Source organism: Chroicocephalus ridibundus, chromosome 7 (genome assembly GCF_963924245.1).
Source record: "Chroicocephalus ridibundus chromosome 7, bChrRid1.1, whole genome shotgun sequence".
NCBI lineage: Eukaryota > Metazoa > Chordata > Aves > Charadriiformes > Laridae > Chroicocephalus > Chroicocephalus ridibundus.
The window spans coordinates 53,622,441-53,643,770 of record NC_086290.1 but is presented as its reverse complement, the minus strand read 5'-3'; the positions used below and the strand labels follow the sequence as shown (position 1 = coordinate 53,643,770).

At 45.5% G+C, this 21,330-nt stretch overlaps 2 protein-coding genes across 2 annotated transcripts in view; one reads left to right on the top strand and one right to left on the bottom strand.

Moving 5' to 3' along the window:
* The window catches only part of LOC134518437 (multidrug and toxin extrusion protein 2-like), a 167,011-nt gene that overhangs the window by 91,621 nt on the left and 54,060 nt on the right, over window positions 1-21,330 (bottom strand). The gene's annotated exons all lie outside the window — the stretch shown is intronic.
* VPS53 (VPS53 subunit of GARP complex) overlaps window positions 1-21,330 on the top strand; it is a 73,763-nt gene that overhangs the window by 2,512 nt on the left and 49,921 nt on the right. The window contains exons 2-7 of the mRNA XM_063340603.1: window positions 401-481; window positions 1,592-1,641; window positions 2,433-2,499; window positions 18,319-18,405; window positions 18,686-18,801; window positions 19,949-20,068. Of these exons, the coding sequence (XP_063196673.1) occupies window positions 401-481; window positions 1,592-1,641; window positions 2,433-2,499; window positions 18,319-18,405; window positions 18,686-18,801; window positions 19,949-20,068 (521 nt within the window). The remainder of the gene's footprint in view (window positions 1-400; window positions 482-1,591; window positions 1,642-2,432; window positions 2,500-18,318; window positions 18,406-18,685; window positions 18,802-19,948; window positions 20,069-21,330) is intronic.

Genomic DNA, 21,330 nt, shown 5'->3' with positions numbered 1-21,330 from the left:
CTTGCAAAGCCCAGACAAAGATAAGGGCGATGCCTCAGCAGGGGGTTTCCTTTCCAGATTAACAGCAAAAGTGTCAGCATGATTTGGGGTGCATAATTAATGGCTTGCGTGTCTCCAGAATTCCTTGCCCGTCATCGATTGTGCTGGGGTCGTACATGGAAGCATGCGTGTATATTATCTGTGTTTATCCAGGCTGATATCCACAGGAATTTTACGTAGCTGCTTTACTCCTGGGCAGAGGCCTGACCGCTCTCTGTGCACGCTTGTTGGAACAATGCTGTGAAACACCATCGGAAGTGGGTGCTGAAGTAATTAATTAAAAGTAGTGGATATTGAGTAAAGTTACAGAAATGAACGGCGATGTGTTGTTGAATGCATTTGTTTTCTTCCCTCTCTTCAGGTATTTCCCAGCCAAGATCCACTGGACAGAGCAGATTTCAACGCTGTGGAGTACATTAATACTCTCTTTCCCACTGAGCAAGTAAGTAGTGCTCACAATACAGCCCTCAGTGTGAGGGATAACCTGATAATAAGTGACTGAAGGCGTGTTTAAACGAGCCTTTTCTTTTAAAGAGTAGCACAGGTAGTATGACTATAACAATAATCACATCTTAAACTCGCATCTCACGAGGCTCACTGTCATTATGTAGTTTCTTTCCACCCAAAGTGCTCGCTGCGTTAAAAGTCTCCTGCTCTGATCTGTAGAAATAAATTAGTTCTCTATATAGAGGTTTCTCTTGTAGTAAATTTCATAACTTGCCATGTATTAATCATTGGTAAATCCTCAGGGGTTTTAGCCAAATAAGGCAGGTGTTGCCTGTGAAATGTCACTAGAGAGTCATCCATTTTTGAAACCTATTGTTTCTTTTGAGATGTAATGAATGAGATCGCCCTGGGCTCATATCCGTACTTTGTCTTCCCCAAATCAGCCCCAGGGGCAGTTTTGGACTAAGCTATTGGAAAAAAGGAGGTGTTTCTGCAGCTGAGCACTGGGTTGGGAGGCAGCTCCAGCACGTACTGTATTCCAGATCCTCTGCAGCACTGGCTTTTTTGGCTTTCAGCTGTTTCTAGTCAGTTTGCTGGTGGTGCTGGCTTGGCGTTTTTCCCTTTGCCAGTGGTGGAGAGGTGTTTCCCCTGCAATACCCCCACTGCAGCTCCTGCAGCAGCCAGGCCTCCTCCACCCTTGTGCTGGATGCCCAGGCTCTGCAGGAGGGTCTCTGGCTGGGAAGACGAGGGCTCTGTCCCCATTGCCCACTGGAGGTCACTGTCACCACGGCGTTTCGGGAGCAGCTCTGCTGATGAGGCAGGGCTCAGGGCACCCTGCTTGGTCAGGGCTGGGTGGGAAGCGGGGAGCCTTCGGGACCTGCAGGGCTGCACGCTGGCCTGCCCTGTCTTCTGCTGCTCTTCATTATGTGACCGGAGGAGCAGCGGAGTTGCTAAGTGTGTCTCGGTTCCTCCATCTGTAAAACAAAGTCATGGCTCTCCTCTGTGTAAAGTGCCAGGCATGAGAAAGTGTTAGGTATCACAGCCGATGTGTATCGCAGTAAAAGGTTCCCCATTTCACTTCTCATTGTTTTTTTTCATGTTGTAGTCTTTGGCAAACATCGATGAAGTTGTGAACAAAATCAGATTGAAAATAAGGTAAATATTTCTCCATTTCCTTGCATCTCTGGTGGCGAGTAGTCTGGTTGTCACCGAGGCTTCACACAGCCTTTGCACTACAGCTGATAGGAATTAATTTGCTTTAAAGGCATGGATAGGATCAGTCTCAAGCCTAATAGTGAGAGACAAAAACGACTCCCTGTAATTATAATTATACTTTGCCCCTGTTGTATAATACATGCCTTTCAGGTTATTTTAGCTGGTGGGTTGCAAAGTAGAGCTTTGAAAAAATGATGAACTAAGAATCACCAAGTACCAACTTTTAGTAGAGTTTGAAGGCTGAGAGAACAAACTACCCAGAAGGGTGGGTTGCTGAGAATTTGTTCTCTTTGTGAGGTCAAAGTAGCAATGTAAAAAGACTCTCATGTATTTTTTTTTTTGTTGTCATTATTGGTACTAAAAGTACAAAATAAATATAAGTGTGCAGGAAATACTTAAATTTTCTGTGCAGTGTGGCATTGCCAACCTGAGATGATTGAGACAGCACTTTAATATGTGGAAAGTGGAAGTGAAAACCGACAATATTGCTTAAGGGAAGAGAAATGCAAGAATCCCTGATTAAATTAGGAAATGAATTTTATTTTTGCATCAGGACTATTAAATTAGGTAAGACAGTGATGTCCTACAGAGAGGGGGGAAAAAAAAATAGTTTAGCATTGGTAGCACCAGCTTTTTTGTTTTAAATCTGTTCTGTAGCTCTCAAGGTTGTTGCAATTGTTCAGCTCAGGCACATAGAGAATGAGTTTGACGTTATGGATTCTTTTCTCCAGGAGGCTGGATGACAACATTCGAACTGTAGTGAGAGGACAGACCAACGTGGGACAGGATGGCAGGCAGGTACGTGCGTCTCCTCTCCAGCCATGCCAAGGGTTCTCATCTTGTGATGCTAAATCGAGGAATGGCTCTGGCAGGCAGAAACCTGCTCTCATTGTTGGGGAGGTGTTTCTGCTCTCTCTTACACTAGTGGCGTCAGGAGTTGCTCACTGAACAGCTGCTCTAGCCTGCTTTCTGGTCACCCTCCAAAGGGAAGTGATCAAGAAATTGATTTAAAAATCAAAATCAGAAGGCTTGCGGTTGTGCCACTCTGAAGCTAATGATAAAATGAATGGGATTAAATAGGTACAAGCACATTTGCTACTGAGTAAGGATCAATAAAAGGCTATTTAGCCTTTTAACTAGGTTGTTTGCTAAGTGTCCTGAGTTGCTAGTGACTAAGCCTGATGACTGACTGCCAGTTCATCTTGCGTGTCCTATTTAGCTATGTTTCTCACTTGTCTTTTGCTTGACAGATGTGTTTGCTCGGAGTACAGTATTGAACAGCACGGCCATGGCTGCAGTGTTTGTGAGCACTGAGCTTGGTCCACGTGTTATCTGATTTTGAGGTATCACCCAGTGCTGCTGTATTTCCTGTGACTGTTCTGGTTTAGACCGGGAACATTAACGTCTTGAATCATCAATCATGCTGCTTTCCTCATTGTCAACATTGACTCATCTTTTTAATACCAGATTTAAAATGAGGTTGCTGGGATGGGATGTCATTCCCTCACCAGCATGGCTGGCTGTATTTTCCACTTCTTGCTGCGGCAGCCATTGGTGTATATTGCTAATCCTACCTCTGCCACAGAGTCTGTGGCCCTGAGTGGATTATTTAACTTCTCTATGCCTTCATATTGCTCCAAAAAAAAAAAAAGTGAGATGCTTACCCCTCTCCTAGCAGAACTAGTTTTGTGTTTGCATGTTTCCCTGACTACTGCTGTTAAACTGGGGATGGGCTTGGGATACCTCGGAGTGGTGCAGCCTGGAATCTTGGTTCAGGGGTGAGACAAGAAATCAAGTGGGGAGGCAATTACAGAAATAGAGGAGGGAATAAAACTAGTGCAGTACTTGAAGAGTTTGGGTATGATTGGAAAGCTGGTGCTGTTGTAGCCTTTTGGGCCCATTCGGGGTGACAAATTCAGAGAAGACTACAAAAAAGCTGGATCAAGAAGAGCTGTGGTGCAGAATTGCCCAGAGCACCACAGGACTTGCAGGTCCCAAGGATGAATGTGGTGAGTGATGAACAAAAGCCGCGCCGCGGTCAGCTGTGGTTGCGGGATAACAAAAGAGTCTCTGTGCTGTGGCGATTCGGCAAGCTTTGTTTAGAGCTTTGCCTTATGTCTGTGCTTTCTCACTCTTTAATCCCTTTGAAGTTCTCCAAAGCATGTACAGACGGACTTGGACAGTATCCTGCTCTGAAGTACCGGGGAGGCAGATCTGTCTGTGCAGCCCTTCGTTTAGTTTGGCTGTAAAGGAACCAATTAAACTTCTGTCCAAGTAAAAACCTTCAAACGTGCATGTGTATGTGGCATGTCTGTGCAGGGCATCTTTCAAGTGGCCTGGAGCTGCAGTTAATCACAAATATTCCTGTATTTAGCTGTGAATTTTCCTGTTTTCCTGCACTTTGCTGCTTTGCAAGGTAGAAGCAGACTTTAAGAGTGATGCTGGAGCTTGCGGTTGCATGGGCTAGGGCTGGATGATCTCCCACAAGTGTAATAGTTGTTTTTTACTTCAAGAGATCCTGACAAACGCTGAAACCATTCAATTACTGAGAGCGTTAGTTCTCTGGTAAGAAAAATGTTTGAATCTGAAATGCTGTGAGCTTTTTCTTTCTGCATTTCTAATCTGGGTCCCCCATTTCACACTTGTATGTGCTTTTCATATGTGAATTGCTGGAACCAGACTGTCAGAATGGCAGGAATTGGCTGGGTCTTGAAGTTTAAAGCAGTAAAGGAGCGTCAGCAAGCTCAGGCCTTGCAGGCTGGAGGGACCCACAGCAGCAGAGGTCATCTTACAGTGCTGGGGAATGCTTGAATTGCATTTCAGTTTGAGATGAAATTTTATATTTGTCTCCCCGGAACCAGAGGAAACCTAGAAGAAGCATTTGCTGTTCCTGTCACCCCCCTGCACCGCTTCCTCTGAGTAGCGCGTCCTGTGTGCTAGCAGGGGGAGTGAGTGTCGAGGTTTGGGCCTTTGTCACATAACCACCGCTGTTGATAACCGACTGCGGGGGCGAAAACCTTGGTTTTCAGCTTCAGCCGCCTGTTCCTCTGCTGAAGAGTGCCTTTGTTTTACCAGCATATTCTCAGTGGAATCAAGGACGCTCAGAAGTGTTGAGTTTTTATAGAGAGGAGGCTTGGCTTCTCCCACTTGGAGAGGAAGGGTTTAATGTTCCAATGTGTGGTAAGAAATTGTTTTGAAACAACCGAAAGCAAGGTGCCTTTAGGAGAAGTCAGCGCTCTGCTAGGAAGGGAGTCAGTGCTACTGAAAGGGGCTTTTTTTCCTTGTTTACCTTTTCTGGTGGTAGTTTGTAGTTTGGTCCCACAATAAAACTAGGTTTTTCTGCTGATCTTATATTCTTATTAAATTTGGAGGAAATTTGTATCCTCAAGACCAATATTTCCCTGCAAAATTTGATTGAAGCATACACATGGATAGATGGTGTCATTCTGTGAACCTCTTCCTTAGGAAGCCCAGGATGAAGTTCGTTATTGCGTTTTATCGTAGTAACCACAACTGCAAACCACCCTTGGCTGAATAAAGAAACAGTTGGCACCCAGCTTTTGCAATAGGTTTGAAACAAAGCTTAAAACCAGCCAGAGCAAAAAGTTTAATCTTCAGATACCTTTTCCCATTTGTAACATATGAGATGTCTGTAGCCGGTAGTACACAGTACTTGCAGCAAACTAGTTTTTTTAAAAAGTAATTCCTGTCTTTTGACATATTTCCATCCCTTGACACACTGAGAGGCGCGATGCAATCCATCGTGTCCTTGAAAGTGCGTGCTGTAAATAAAAATGTATATGAACTCTCATGTTGCAGCTGCTAAAATTTCGGTGGGAGCTCAGGATCTTGTGTATTTATGGCAAGATTGGATCTGGAAGGTGTTTTACAAAAGCTCATTTTCTTCAGTCACATTCTCTCCTAAGAACTATACAAACTCTAATCAGTGTTTGCTGGAATTGCCGTGACTGCGTGGTATCAGAGCTAGAGGAGCCATTCTTGTCTGGAGAGTAAATAATAGTTTTCATAAACATCCTTTCAATCTCTGACTTCCTTCCAAAGGAAACGTAAACCTCAGATGCAGTTGTAGAAGGAAAAAAGAAAAAAAAGTTGTGTTTTTTTTTTTTTTTTTAAGTCAAAGCAAGCCAGGAAGGGGTTCCCTGCTGAGCCCCTGCTCTCGGTTGTCCGTGTGAGCGGTGCCCTGCCTGCCTCGGGTTTGCGTGGGGAGGCAGAGCTGCACACACGAGCGCTCGCCTTCCCTGCTGCCGTCATAAGTGAGGGAGCACCCAGAAGCTAATTGAGGAAGCTCATCTTTGGCTCTTCCATCTCCTGTCAGCCTTAACTGCCAAACACAGAGTTGGGAATCTCACGTAGGCTGTTGGTTCAGGTGCTGCCCAAATCACTGGGGCCTTGGACCTACCATCAACCTGTAATCTCTTTTTTTTGGTAGTATCTTTGGAGACCAGTGATACCAGGCAGGTTCCTAGAAGACAAACAAAGAGTATTTAACCTTTAACAGGTTGCTTTCTCTTTGGGAAAGGGGTCATTTACCAAGTGAGCAAAGCAGCTTTCCCTCTGCTGTGGAGGAGCGGTACTTTACTGAGCCTTGTTGAGAGCTGCACCTTTGCAGCCGTCCAGGAGAGGGGAGCCCAGCCTTGGTTTTGAGACCAGGGTAACGTTTTACTGATCACTGACGGTGAGGGAGCGCGGCCAGCGGAGACAAGTCTGAATAGCGCTGTGTGTTATTCTCCCAGTTAGAGCAATGCAGATCCCAGTCAGACCCAGGAGGGAATATGCGGTATGCGGCTATGGGAATGTGCTCTCCGTACTCCTTAAGGAAAAGGAGACCTTAGGGATAGCAAGTTCAAGATCCTCATTGCGGATCCAGCCCCTGTGCTGCCTGTGAGCCTGTCTCCTGTGCCATCTGGCTGGTCGTGTGGCAGCGGTCATGATGGGGATAACACTTCTGTGCTCCACCTGGGTGCCGAGATGATTGAGCAGGTCTTCGAGGTGCGTTGTAGGTATGAGAAGGATGTAAGAGTAGCTTTTTATATAGTCAGTCGTTAACTTTTCAAGCTATTTCCCAAATAGCCTTGATCACATACACATGTTCATATAAAATAGTATTTAGGTGTCTGAAAAAGCAGATTCTAAATCTAAAAATAAAGTCGATCAAATAGATGTGGCCCCAAAAGAGTTATTTAAGCAGCTCTAAAGACAGGAATGCTCCCTTCTCCACAGAGGGTAACGTTTCCCAGTTCAAAGCATCTGCCTTTTTGAAATTTTGCCCTAGAATTTCCTCCAAATGCAAAAACCTTAAAATAGTCTGGCTCATTTGGCTTCCCTTTCCTGGTGCGATATTTCAGTAAAATCTGTAGACAATACCATGAACTTCAGAAATTATCTCACTAATGATCCTTTTATGGAAGGAAACAACAGTCGTGGGTGGAACATTCCTGTGCAGGGCGTAACAAAATTTTCCTTGGGAGTCCCAGACTTGGGCTATTTCGGATGCCTTGGGAGAGGCTGGGAATGCAGGAGCTGCTGTGGTTCGGCTGTAACAATAGGCAGTTCAAGCTGTGCCGGCAGCTTCTGGGGAGCCAGTGCTATCCGATTTTTTCCTCTGTAGGGTTTTTCTCAGAGCTGCTGCTGAACTGGAGTCTGGGCTGACCTTGCTAAGAGCTGCCGTCCAGTTGTGGCATAATTTCCTCTCTGCCCTAGGGTGTAGTATAAAAAGTTCCCATAGATTTTTTTTCCACTGAGCGTTTAACACACTCCGTTCGCTTTTATTTGTCACTCTTTGGTTGTGTTTATTGCTAAACCTCCTGCATGAACTGGCTGTAATTTTTTTGACAGTTGCTGACATGCCTTTAGTGGTTGTTTGGCTGAAGCTGTTTCACCTATCAGGCTTTTGTCCTTGTAATAAAGCAGCCTCTGCGTTTGCAATCGAGTTTAACCCTTGACAGCATCTGTGCAACCTGGACCTGGGAGCCCGAGTCAGTAAAGGTGAGGCAGCTTTGTACAAAATCTGTTTCCAAAGGAATCAAAAATTAAGAGGAATACCAAGATTTAGTGGCTTAATAGCTTGAATCTAAAAAAAAATATTCCTTCCTGTTATCTCTGGTCCATCTTTCCCTTCCTGTCCTGTGCACACACATCCATAAAGTAAATGACTGCGATTGAATGAGTAAAGACTGTATTTTAAAGAAAAGATCGATGTGTCATTTAGTATTTCCTGTATTAGGATCTGGCTCAATTAGTGCTAGAACAAAGTTAAGTGTTAACGAGAAGACAAAAGGGATGTTTTCTGGGCTGGGAAAAGCCTCGCATGTTTCTCATTGCTAAAGATACTGGTTGATAACTTGGGTTGCTTTGCTTGGCTCCTGTTTCTTTGCTCTGTGAGAACAGTAAATTTTTTTTTTATTTATTTATTTTTCCATAACTACAGCAGTGCAAGAAAAGAGATGGCAGCTGCTGTGGTTAAAGAATACCAATATATTCGTGCTGCCCAGCCTGAACCCAGCACGGCAGCAGACAGTTCAATTAGCCGTCCCATCCTTTGGTGACCGGTGCAGTCCGTTCTGGTTGCATGTGGAAATAAAGGTCTCGGCTGTCAGCTGCGGGGAGGCTCAGGCTGCCTGCCCTGCCCTGCCCTGCGCGGGTGCTGCAGCGTCTGGCAGTGTTTAAGCCTGTGGAAGGAGAAAAGGAGAAGGATGTGTCTGGCATAGAGAAATGCCCACAGGTTATTGGGTTTGACAAGGTCATAGATGGAACTATGTGAACGACTTTTTTTTTTTCCTCTTTAAATGGAGATCAGGAAACACTTTGCAGAATCAATATAGGGAGGAAGAAAGAGATGAAGATGGATGGTGAGCAGAAGAAGAGAGTGATGCAGGTGCTGCACGTGGCAGAGAGCAGGGGGGAGTACTGCACTCCCCTGCTGATGGGGTCATCCCGGCTATCGAGTGCCCGTTTAGCTGACCCGAGCTGCGGGCAGCTGGTGTCACTGGAGTCAGTGGCTTGTCCCCTCCTCTGCTCTGCGAGTGCTAGCTTGCAGTGTCCGCCTGGCAGGCAGGGAGGTGATTTTATGCACTCTTTGCGTAAACATGCTTAATAAGCCGCACTGTTGCTTCAGCCACTCTTCTTGCCTCAACCCATTTGTATGGAGATGGCTTTTTTGACCGCAGGTTGTGTTTCACGCTAAACTAACGTAGTCAGTGCTTTCAGATCTCCTACTGTAGGCACTCTTATTTCATTTTTTTAATTTATTTAAATATATGTTTGCCTCCAGACATCAAATTGCACATGGCTTCCCTGGCCGCAGTGCTCAGGTTTGGCTCACGTGGTTGGTGTTGATGTGCCTCTGCTGCCAGGACAGCCTCGACTGCCTTTGCTGAGCCTTAAGAGCAAACCACCATAAGCTCTTAATAGCAAATTAAGCCTAAATCTGTAAAATATTTGGGGGCTTTTTTTGTGTCACCATCCCTGATGTTGTAGGGATTTTCAGTTATATTCATTTGCTCCTGCATGGCTGAGCTTTATCTCCTGTTGTTTTGATGAATGGGTCATTATTCTGAAATATGGACAGACTAGTGTTAGGCTTCAGTACGTTTTAAGATGGTGAATGGATGAGGGTTAAATATTGTGTCTTAAGCTGTGTAATTTTATATATTTTAAAAAAAAAAAAGGTCATGCCACAGTTTCTGTAAGACTCCAGTCGTGTGATTAAAGTCCCATAATATTCTTTTGTAACCAATGAATAATAAACAGAAGTTGAGCTGCCAAAATAAATCACAAGTGGGTTTCATTTAGAGTCATTTCCCTAGTGAGTTATGGCAGTTGGACAATGTCCTTCCCATCTAATAGACGCAGCGAGTTTTTTCTAGCCTAGAACATGTTTATTGAGAAGGGTTTCAGGTGAACGGCACGCCAAGAAGAAATAGTGCTGTTTATTATCCTTCTGGCTACTGGCCATGAAAACTGGCATCTGCAACTGGATGAAGAGGTCAGGCGTAACTTTTGCCATCTGCTGCAAAGCCTGGTTCAAGGCAGGAGCGAAGTCCGAGCTTGACCTTGCCTTGTGCTTCTGGATGCAGAGGCGGAGGATGCTCCTCTTGCTGTCCTGCAGCCTGGGGCTGGGAAGCGGCCGGTGTTTTGTGCTGGCAAGAGGCACGTTTGCTTGCCGGTGGCATTGAAGGCAGCGCAAGCTGCGAAGTAAGACCTGGCTGTTCCACAGCCAGTGCTGTTTGGTTTTGATGCCAGCAAAGCAAGAAGCCCAGCCTGAAAACAGAAATCCTGACAACAGGCAGGAGATTTTTTTCTTACTGTGGATCTCTTTTTTTTTTTTTTTTTTCCCCCTCTCTCTTTTTTTGTTGTCTCACATTTTTGGTGTGTGGTAATGTTTATTCCAGCTGTGCTATTTCCGTGCTTATGGCAGGTGAACTGTCAGCATTTTCACTTGGAAAACCCTACTTTTAGGGTTCGTGGTATGGTTGTCCATTCCCCCCAGCTATGCTTTTCCTCTAAGGTCTCAACCTGAACGTGAATTCGTCTTGCAAAATCTGATACAACTCGAGTGGTTGCTAAACTTGACCCCCACGGAAGTCAAGTGTGGCTCTGATAATGTAAATATGACCAAAACGCTGCCTGCAGTATGCAAACTCGTCAGTAGACAAATTGACCGGAATCCTGCAGTCATTTACAGATTTTCTAGGCAAATTTAGCACGCAGCACTCCCAAGGAAACTAACCCAGGCGGCTGGGTGCTGGAGCAGGTGTGGGTCAGTGGCTCCATCAGCCAAGGGCAGGGGTTGTCGGGCGCTGGCGCTGGAGGAGAGCCCTGGGAGCCGAGGTGTGCCCTGGGCGCTGGGAGGTGCAGGCAGCAGCTGCCGTCAGGGTGTAAACACAAATGGTGCGAAGGGCAGAGCCTCACAGCTTTACTGTTCTGAAATAAAGAAGAGTGATAAGGGAGATAATAAGTGTCTGCACGGGGGTGTTTTTCCCGTGTGATAACAATGTTCAACTGGTGAGCAGGGCAGGGTGTGGGGGAAGGCTGTGGCCATTTGCCTGCCAACGCGACGAAGCTGTAGCAACCCCCCCCCCCCCCCCGCCGTGAGGTCCAAGCATGGTGAAGCTCAAGGCTTTGCTAGAGGGTTGTGCAACTCACACAATTAATGTTTAAATGGCCACACCGCTCTGGTACAAATTACATGCATGACTGTAAAACTTACTCACCGGAGCCAGACCACTAAACCTGGCGCCTATGGCACATCTCCAGCTTTCCCCATGGTGCAGGCACCGGTGTGCAGGGCTGGGCGATGCGGGGAAAAATGACAGCTCAGAAGGGTGTTGGACTAGCACAGGAGTGCTGTTCAAGAGTTAAACTGCAAGGTTTCAACCAGGGAAATCGCCTCTCACTTCACTCTCTGCGTCTGTCAGTGTTTGTGCAGCTATTTGTAATGTGGGGTTTGATTTCTAAGCATGATTTGGGGAGTTAAGTGAAGGGGCAATAGCAGCGATTTGAGCTTGATGCAGTGTTGGATATCACAGAATCATAGAATGGTTTGGGTAGGAAGGGACCTTGAAGATCATCTCATTCCACCCCCCCCTGCCCTGGGCAGGGACACCTCCCACCAGACCAGGTTGCTCCAAGCCCCATCCAGCCTGGCCTTGAACACCTCCAGGGATGGGGCAGCCACAGCTTCTTTGGACCACCACCCTCAGAGTAAAGAATTTCTTCCTAATATCTAATCTAAATCTCCCCTCTTTCAGTTTAAAACTGTTACCCCTCATCCTATGGCTCCCCTCCCTGATCCAGAGTCCCTCCCCATCTCTCCTGGAGCCCCTTTAGGGACTGGAAGGGGCTCTAAGGTCTGTAGAATCTTTGCTTTGTTGATTTAAAGTGTCCTGTGCGGCCTTAGTGGTTAGGACTGGAGCTGATGAGAGAAAACTCTATTCTTTAGTGACAATTGTAGTAGTTCTGTAGTATTTGATGAACTCCTAGGGCAGAAATCTCCTAAAATCAAAACCAAGTGTGATGAGCCCTTCAGGTTTGTCGAAAGGAGCTGGCATGGCTGCGGCGCGATGTCGCCCAGCTCTGACAGACGAGCCCGCGGCTTCAGCTGCAGTGATTTATCCCTTGCTGTAAAACTTAAGAATTTTCTCAAAGTGTATTTCTACCCTTTCTCAATCTGGAGGGACTCATTTGTATCAGGTTTTAGCGGCAGAAATTGTTAGGCTGGTCACCGCGTGGAAGGATTTCTTTGAAATCTCTGCAGCTGCGACTCCTTGGAGAGTTGGGGATGGGAACTTATTTTTAGTCCTGGTCTAGATTTTCATTGATCTGGGTTGTAAGTATGGCAGCAAATGAAGGAAGCGTTAACGCTCCGTATTCAAGAGCGGGGAGTGATCCAGGAGCATTAAATTCTCAGCATCCTGACCACAGCCCAATTTGTAACATTAAAAATACATTTGGATGCTGTGAATTTGGCAGATGTGTCAAGTGTCTATAAAATACTTAGTAGAGGGCAGCTTTTTGATGTGAGTAGTAACAGCCAATTGAAATATATATTGGCTAGAATCAAATAAAACTCACACGTTTCTAGTGCAACACCGGTGAGCATATGGAAACTATCGAGGTATTTTAACCGTTACCGGGGATAGAGCAGTGTTAATTCACTTAGTCCCCGAGCTCAGGCTTCCTCTGAAAATTTGCTTTTTTTTCTCCCAGTTCAATGACATTTTGGAGTGACACACGGGCACCTCTCAGCTCCTCTGGTTGTATATTTCCCCGTATTTCACTATTTGCTTGCACAAGATTCCTGATGGGAGGAATAAAGAGGTGTTTAGAAATCAGCACACCCACTGATGAGGCTCCGCCGCCGGCCGGGGCGGTGTGGCAGCTCCGTACCTGGACTGGGGGGATGCAGAGAGACGGGCTCTAATTCACTGAATTGGGGGTGTTTTTTTGGTTTGAGTATTGTTACTAGTGCTGTTTTCGTGTGCGTTATGTCAATCTGGTACCATCAATCGCTGGAACATAACCTATTAAAGGATGCATCACTTCAAAATGTAATGAATTAGATGTGGTCTTGTCCCGCCTCTCACTTGAGTTGTTTTCTTTCCTCCTTTCGCTGCTTGGAAGATCTCGCGTAACAAGGTGACACAAGTGATGATGTGCAGGCTGACCTTAGAAGTTGCTTGGGATAATGCCAAGTAAAGCTATTTTTTAGGCAGTTTTTTTCTCAGCGATTCACGGTTTAACTCAGCTCCCTATTGTTTTATACTGGTGCGCTTGGACCCTTTTCCTGTTGCGTCTCAAGGTGAAGAAGGTTGAAGAGCTGTAGCTGATTCATGTGCTACGTTTTTCCCTCCGGCTTTGGAGAGTTTGATGAAAACCCGTGTAGCTCAGTGTCTGCCCAGCTTACCTGGGGTCTGGCCATGCGCTACAGAGTTGGGTCTTCCAACTCCCGCGTGTGGCTTCTCCGTCTCCTACATTTCGTCTCTGCTGTTAACACATGAGCAAGGGAGCTTCCACGGCATAAACACAGGCTGGCTGAGAAACAGGGATGGCTAAAAATACATCAGCGGCTTAAACTGGAAGATCCCTTGGTGTGTTCCCTGCCAAGAACTCTGTTTTGGGTCCCGGCTTCTGCGGGCGCCGGGGCTGTACCTCCCCCGGTGCTGCGCGTGGAGCTGGGCAGTGCCCCGGAAAGGCACCCTGCCATCGCACCCTACCATCACCCGCTCCCCTCCTGCAGCCGGGATGTGCTCCTGACCCCGTGCCGGGGCAGAGGATCGGACACACTACACCGGAGAAGGAGGAAAGTGATAGGCGGCCAAATCCCGCCTTGTATCGAGCGCTCCGTTTAGTCTCTCACTCTCGTTGCTGGTCCTGCCCTCTCTGCTAAATTTATTGTTGTCAGAGCAGCTGGGGTACCCCGGGGACAAACACTACGGAAAAAGCCTCTCCGTAGCGGCGGCCGCGGTTCAGACGCTGCTGACCGATGGCTCTGCCTGTCTCAGGCAGCGGAGCCCTCTCCACGCCATATTTCTCAGCTGGTGCCCGGCATTCGGGGACCTCAGAGGTTGCATAAAGTTTAATAAATAATGCTGATGGGTTAATTGTAGCTTGCAGGCTCAGTTGTTGATTGGAGTCATATGGTGTTTTTCCAGTACGTCGCAACCTTAATTTCAACATCCTTGTTTCCTATAACCGCAACAGATTATGTATCCGGCCTCTTTATTTATTCGTGATCCTCCGCCCCTGAAATGAACTGCTCTTGTAGGAAAGGAAACACAATAACTTGACTTTTGTGCCCCGTTTGGGGGTGCGGACATTTACATGTTTCCCAGTTGCACTGGCAAGGAAACCAATAAATTAGTAATGCCAGGTGAGCCCTGTGTCGAGCCGCAGAGAGGGGATTTACTGATGTCGCTCATCATGTAAACCAGTTATGCTGGAATAGGAACAATTCCTATTCTCTTGATACTGTTTTGGGTTTAGAATTTCTGTCCAAAATAAGCCATCTGTTAATAAAACAACAACAAAAGCAGTAAGAAAATGCTTTTAAAATTAATGGCTCGCGGTCTTAATGGGAGCAGAGTGTGAAGGGCAGTGCATTCTCTCCAGTATACGCTGTATGTAGCCTTTAATGTGGCAGTGGTTTCCCCTCTCCTCTTTTGCAGGTAAAAGAATAATCATTAGATATATTAATAAACTTCTATATTACGCCTTGAACAATCAGCTCCTTCAGCAAATAAACAACACATTTTCGTTTGGAAACGTACACGCAAACTGTCTGCCAGGAGCTTCTTTCATACCCTAGATATTGGTTTGTTATCCCTTAATAATGGACACCATTTATCAAAAATGAGGTGTTTGCTTAAAATTGAAGTTTGTGTTTCCTTAGTTTTGCTCTTTGCTTTACGGTGGCTTTACGGTGACTGGGAAGATGAAGGTTTTTCTCCATATTTGGTTAATTTTCTTTATTTCCTTCCTCTGCGCACAGTATTTTACTTTCAGCCAAAAAGGTTTCATTGGTATCTTTAAAAAGAACTATAAGAGAGTTTAATTTTAGGCTTTGTGCAAGAAGTAACACTTCTAATTCGGTTCTGAACTTCCCATCAGACCTACCTGACAGTGCCCCCGACTTAAAGAAATAGATTTTCACGCTGTGTTACTTTCAGCAAATCTCGTGTATGTTTGAAGAAATGTTTTCGTCTCAAAATGTAAATTATACAAAAAAGTATGTTGATGAATTAGTGTGTTCCGACTCAAATAAGGAATATGCAGCTCTTTTTTAGGAGAGTAGCTAAAGGTTTATGTTTTAACGGCTAAGCAAATATTTGTAAGCAAGTTTTAAGAAATGAAACGAGTGTTTGTGATCCCTTCTGATTTACCCGAGTCTGTTAAGGTTGCTTTTGAGTTCTCTGTGTGGTTTTGTTTGGTTTTTTTTTTTTTTTTAACAGTTAAGGAAATGTATCCCCTTCTCTGAGAGCCGCGGTACAGAACGTGAGCAGAATGGCAGCTGCTGCTCGGTCTCTCCCCCACGTCCCAGCCATGTTATTTTTCACAGCAGCGGGAGACCACAGTTCTTCAATTCATCAGACAGGGGCAAAGCACATGTTGTCTCCTTTGTGTTTTTCCAGAGCCTGTAAGGAGGTAAAAGCTGGAAGTGTCAGGACCGGGTGATGACACCGGTTCGCCTTATTTTCGTCAGTTTTAAGTGTACAAGAAAAAAATGCCATTTCACTTTGGTCGGTGTTCCAGGGGCAGTTTTTAGGGGGAGAATTTACCCGCTGCTGTGTGTGCCGGTTTCCACCGAGGGCAGAGCAATGAGCAGCAGGACCACGGTCTTCAGGTGTAAACCAGTTTCCTGTAAACAGTCTCTGCTGGGTTTTGTCACAATACGATTAAATAGCACCGTGACCTGTTAGAGAAATTGAGTGTGGTCTTTTAACAGTGAGGAAAAGAGAAACTGCTGGTATGGGGGCAGCTAGAAATCCTTGGTTGGGCCGTTATTTGAAGATAAATTATGGGCAGTAACTTTGGAAAAGGTCCCTGTGTTCAAGTAGCTGGTATTCTATCTCACGAGGAAAACAGATAAGACAGTTTTCCCTTTGTGGGTAGGGATTTTAATGTAAAACCTGTAAGACCTGAGATGGAAATTCTCACTCGCGATATTGTTCGCTCTGAACTTGGTTGCTGAAGGCTACCAAGAACAAATGGCTTTGAGCTGTGTTTTGGTGCTTAAAATAGGAACTGCAGTGCTCCCTTCTTGGAGAGCAGGTTAGAGATGCCACCCCCAGGGGAAGGGATTGCGGTGGATGGCTGGAGGTCTCAGCGTTCCCCTCGGCACTCACGCCAAGCAGAGCTGCCGTGGCTCTTGTCTGAGCCTGCATCTGAAAAATTAGCCCTGGGAGAGGGGAATGGGCTCAGAGATGTGTCTAAAAAGCGTAAGGGCTAGTTGGGAATTTGGGGTGGTCCTGCTGCGTGTCCCCATTGCTGTGTTGTGTTGTGTGGTGTGTGGGACATCCCACCTCCTTACGGCCGATCGTCCGTACTTCGCCTTCCAGTGGTCCTGCGTCCTAAATTGGTTTGAGATGATCACCAGATTGAGTAAGTTTTGTGAGATTGCCTTGGCTTTGGATACAAAGGAGGATAACATCTCTTTTCGGAGAATCTTTTTGTTGGCTGGCTAAATCCTCATCTCTTCTGGAAAATTCATCAGCTTGGACTTCCCTAGGATTGTGCAGAGAAATTCGCGTTTAACGTTAATGCTGAAGCAAAGGGAAACGTACCAGTTGGCATCTGTGAGGAATTTCAGGTTGATTTTTTTTTTTTCACAGACCTATCCAAATCTCAGAATATGCAGGACAGTTGCTGCTTAATAGCCCACTTGAGCAGCGTGCTGCAGCCGTGGTCTGGGTCTGAGTACAGAGACTAGAGCTAAATATGTTGAAAGGAGCATTCTTTAGTTCTTTGGCTTGCACCGAATCCACGTGCCTTTAAATGGAAGAGGCAAGAAAACTTTGTTGTGGAAGGTGGCTAGGCTGGACCCGGTGCAGAGGTAGGTGGTGGTGTTCCGTTCTGATCTAGTCGTCCCTGCAGCACGTTTGTGTCTTCGTTTCCCGGATTGAACACGCTGTACGTTAGCTGTGTGACACTAATAGATAAAGTGTTAACTTTCACATGATTCAGAAGATATTTCAGAGGAGACTTTTTTCCCCCCCCCTCTGGAAAATGAATTATAAAACGTTTCCAACTTTTATACTTTTATTATAATGCAGCTATGTTCCACCAAAAGCTCCTGGCAGATAGTTTGCTCGTCCATTTCCAAATGAAGATGTGTTAAATTTATTTGCTGAAGGAGCTTGTAGCTTGCGCTGTAACCTTGGTCATGGGACTGGATATAAAAACAGAGGGATAGAAGCCCGCTCAGCAGCGGGAAACAAAGCGGAGCTGGAGCTGGAAATGTTATCAGACCGGGACGGCAAAACATGTTGAATTACTTCAGAAGTCAGATTTTGGACATGTGATTTTGGACATGTGGCTTCGCTCATTGAATCCACGTGTAGCTGACGCTGGTTGTGTGAGGTCAGGGTGCACCGTGGTAGTATAAAGGGCACCAGATGCCCCAAGAAGCTTGCAGTAAGATAACACAACAATCCAGGTGAGGTTCATTTCCCACACTGGACCCTCTTTACCTGCTAAACCTGCGCCCTCTCCTCTGCGCCTGGAGAGAGCATCCCTCCTCCTGCAGGTGGGGGGAAAGCTGAGCTGCCCACCCCAAAGGAATCAGCAAAATACACATCGTGTTTTCCAACAGGATGATATCTTCCAAATTCAGTGAGGGGTTTAGGCAAGCACTCAGTGTCCCATATATAACATTGTGTATTTTTTTTATTTGGAATTAATGATGAGCATAGAAGTTTTGTGGAGGTTTCATGTTCCTGCTCTAAATATGTATTGATCAGAAGTTCTACATATTCTTCCGCTTTTAGTACGTCGAAGTTTATTGCAGGAACCTTAAACCTATTCGTAGTTCATATTACAGAGGTGCTTTCATAGAATATCTCAATCAGATTTTCCCAGAGCATCATGGGCTGTCCTCTTCTCCCTGGTGACAAGTGATAGGACGAGAGGAAACGGGTTCAAGTTATGTCAGGGGAGGTTTAGATTGGATATTAGGGAACATTTTTTCACTGAAAGGGTTATTAAACATTGGAATAGGCTGCCCAGGGACGTGGTGGATTCACCATCCCTGGAGGTGTTTAAAAAAAGGGGTAGATGGGGCACTCAGGGACATGGTTTAGAAGTGGCTTTTGTCAGGGTAGGTTAAAGGTTGGACTTGATGATCTTAAAGGTCCCTTCCAACCTCAGCGATTCTATGATTCTATGATCATTGTAAAATGGATACTGAAACCCTGGTCCGCTCAGGTTAAAAATCCTAAGGTGGTACATTGACTTTTGATGTCCTGGCGATATTTTCTTTATAAGAAAGCAGCTCCCCTCCACTGCCCCAGCCCAGGGGCTGGAGGCAACAGCTGGGTATTTCTTAGAAGGTGAAAACTGAATGCAGGTTTTATTTCCACTCTGACCTTGTTTCTTTTCCAGGCCCTGGAAGAAGCCCAGAAAGCCATTCAACAGCTCTTTGGTAAAATTAAGGATATTAAAGACAAGGCTGAAAAATCTGAACAAATGGTGAGCGGCAGTTTGTTTCTAGCCTTTGAAAGGGGGGGGGACACTGGCTTTTGCTTCCAGTTCTCGTTAAGAAGAGGACATTTTTGTCTTTCGTCCTGCTGACTGGTTGGTAGTTTGCTGTCAGCCGTGTGTTGAACGTGTACCCTTGTCCTTGCGTTGAGGTGGCTGTAAAGCTAACGTGCTTGTAGTCCTGAAGGGAGGAGAAAGCCCTTCTTATCTCCTTGAAATTTTGTTGCTGTGGCTTGATATTTAATGGGACTCTTGTTTTTATATTCGCTAGGTTAAAGAAATCACACGGGATATCAAGCAGCTAGATCATGCCAAGCGTCATCTGACCACCTCCATCACCACCCTCAATCACCTGCACATGCTGGCGGGGGGCGTGGATTCGCTGGAGTAAGTGTGGGAATTTGTAGCGGTGCTTTGACACCACTGCCGAGTGCTCAGGTTCGGTGCGGTGCTCTGAATCCATCTGTAACAGCTGCTTGTTTTTCTGGAGGGAAGTTTGCTTAATAGGTCGCCGTCTTGATTTTTGCTGGCAGATCCTTTCTGCGCTGCTCTGAGCGACCTGCAACCTGTGTTGCTGTATTTAAGGGTTTGCAACATCGATTATTTGAATTGCTGTGTTGATCCTGGGTGATAAGGAATGAGTCTGGCTTCATTGAAGAGTAAGACAGTCTGTGCAGTTAGATATCCTCGTTAGGCACGTGCCCTTCAGGGATTTGGGGGGATTTTTATCAGTTCCGTGTCGTAAACTGGAGTGAGATCTCTTTTTCGGAAAGGCCTGCTCTAGTTCTGAGAATGAGTTCAAAGAAGCTTGTGCTGTGTATGAAGTGGGGTTAGATGTTTCTAATAATCCTTTGTGGGTTTTTTGATGTGCTTGAGGAACACGCAGACTAGGGAAATCCAGGTTTTTTTACATATTGCATCTGTGAAATTGCAAGACCCAGGCACAGCCTGTTCTTGGGTTGTAGCAAATTCTGCACGAACACTGGGTTGTTAAACGTTCAGAATTAAATTCTACTTAGGCTGCTGTCTCCAGGATGAAATACAAGATGAAATAAAGATAAATAAATTTGATTTTTTTTTTTTCTGTCAGTTCCCTGTGAAAGTTATTAACAGAAAAGTCAAGGCTAATAGCTTTTCAGCATAATGATTCTCCTCCCTGTGAAGCTTTAACTCACACTTTGTGTGTGATGACGAATGGCTTAACTCAGGTCATTACAGTGAAATAACATTTACTGCCTCCGGACCCATACTGGGAAGCGGATGCATTCAGTAGTTTACATGTTCTTTGCCAAGTGTTGCTTTTGACATTTATATTTTTTGAAGCATTGTTAGATGTGTGCCAGAATGGTTTATTTTAGCATCAGTTAAGTGAAATTTTAATGCTGCATTGGAATGTTAATGAAGAGTTGTGTACTTTAGAAAAATAAATGTCAATGGGGACCGGCATGACCCAGTGGGGATGAGGTAACCTGTGGAATTACCACCCAGGATTTTCATTGAACCTGTCCTTGTAAATCTTTAATTTCCTCTGCAGGGCCATGACTAGGAGGAGACAATACGGGGAAGTTGCCAACCTTCTCCAAGGTGTTGTGAATGTGTTAGAGCACTTCAACAAATACATGGGGATTCCTCAGATTCGACAGCTTTCTGAAAGGTAAAATGATCGGACCCTGAGCACTTGCATGCCTGCTGGGAAGCAAGGTTAGAAAATGCATTAGGCAGAATCAGTTTCTCAAGGATGTAAAGGCTGGACATGGTCCTTTGAGCTTCTTTCCAGCCAAAACAAACAGGTTAAAATTGGACACAGTTTGCTCAAATCTTGAACAGCCTATTCTGTTAAATAATAGTTAATCAGTACAGATGTAATTCATGAATTATGTGTCCTTCTCATTAACTGGCATTTCATTTAACTTACCTGAAGTAATCTATGGAAATGCAAATTGGTTTATGTGATCTTCGTGTGCGAGTGTTTGTGGTGAACCCTGAGGTGATGCTTTCTCCTGCTTTCTTAACCTCGGTGATACAGGTCAGCAGCCTGGCAGGAAGCAGAAATACATGTATTAACATAGTGGTGCTTGGGGCCCAGTCACGTGCCATACTGCTGTCAAACTGCGTAGTTGCCCAAGGGTTTAGGTAGGATTTCTTTTTGTGCATTTCCCAAACTCAGTTATTTTGAGCACTTTGAGTTTCTTCTGCCAAAACCTGCTCCCATTGACCAGTTCTGCTGAGATTTGAGGCTTAGAGCAGATCTTCCTAAAATCGCACGCAGAACACCTGACCGCTCTGAACATTTATGCTGAGTTTGTATAGTCTTGATTTTCTAATGTGGAGTTACGCATTTAGATTTCATGAGTTTTGGTGCAGCTCCAGCAGCAAGGGCCCACCATTCCCAGCAGCAGGAGGTGAAGGCTTGGTGGTGACCGAGCCACCAGATCTCGTAGGGTCTTGGCTTTGTTTGGGACGTGACAGCCGGGTGTCAAGGGAGCACGGCCCTGCCCGTTCCAGGGGCCATTGCTGTCCCTGGCCAAAACCTACTTTTTCAGCTTTCCAGCAGGCTTTATTTCTCTTGCATCACACACATGGTGTTTGTGTGTAGTAGTGCTGAGCGCAGCTCAGAGGTGAAAGCAGCCTATTATCGTTAGGGATGAACCTTCTTAACGATACAACCGTACCTGACAGCATTTCTTTTCAGTGTGAAAATTGCAAATCTATCAGCACCATCCCCTTGTTGCCTGAGATGACTTTACTCGTTACAGAGGCACTGGAAGGAGCCTTCCAGGCACACCAATTAATTTTTTTGGTGAATCCCTCTGCTAAGACAGCAGCTGGCTGCTTGTGCTGTTTAGTGATGGAAACAGTGTTTGAGCGATTTGTTTGTAATATTTTCATGTAAATCTGTTGAACTTCCTTTATGGT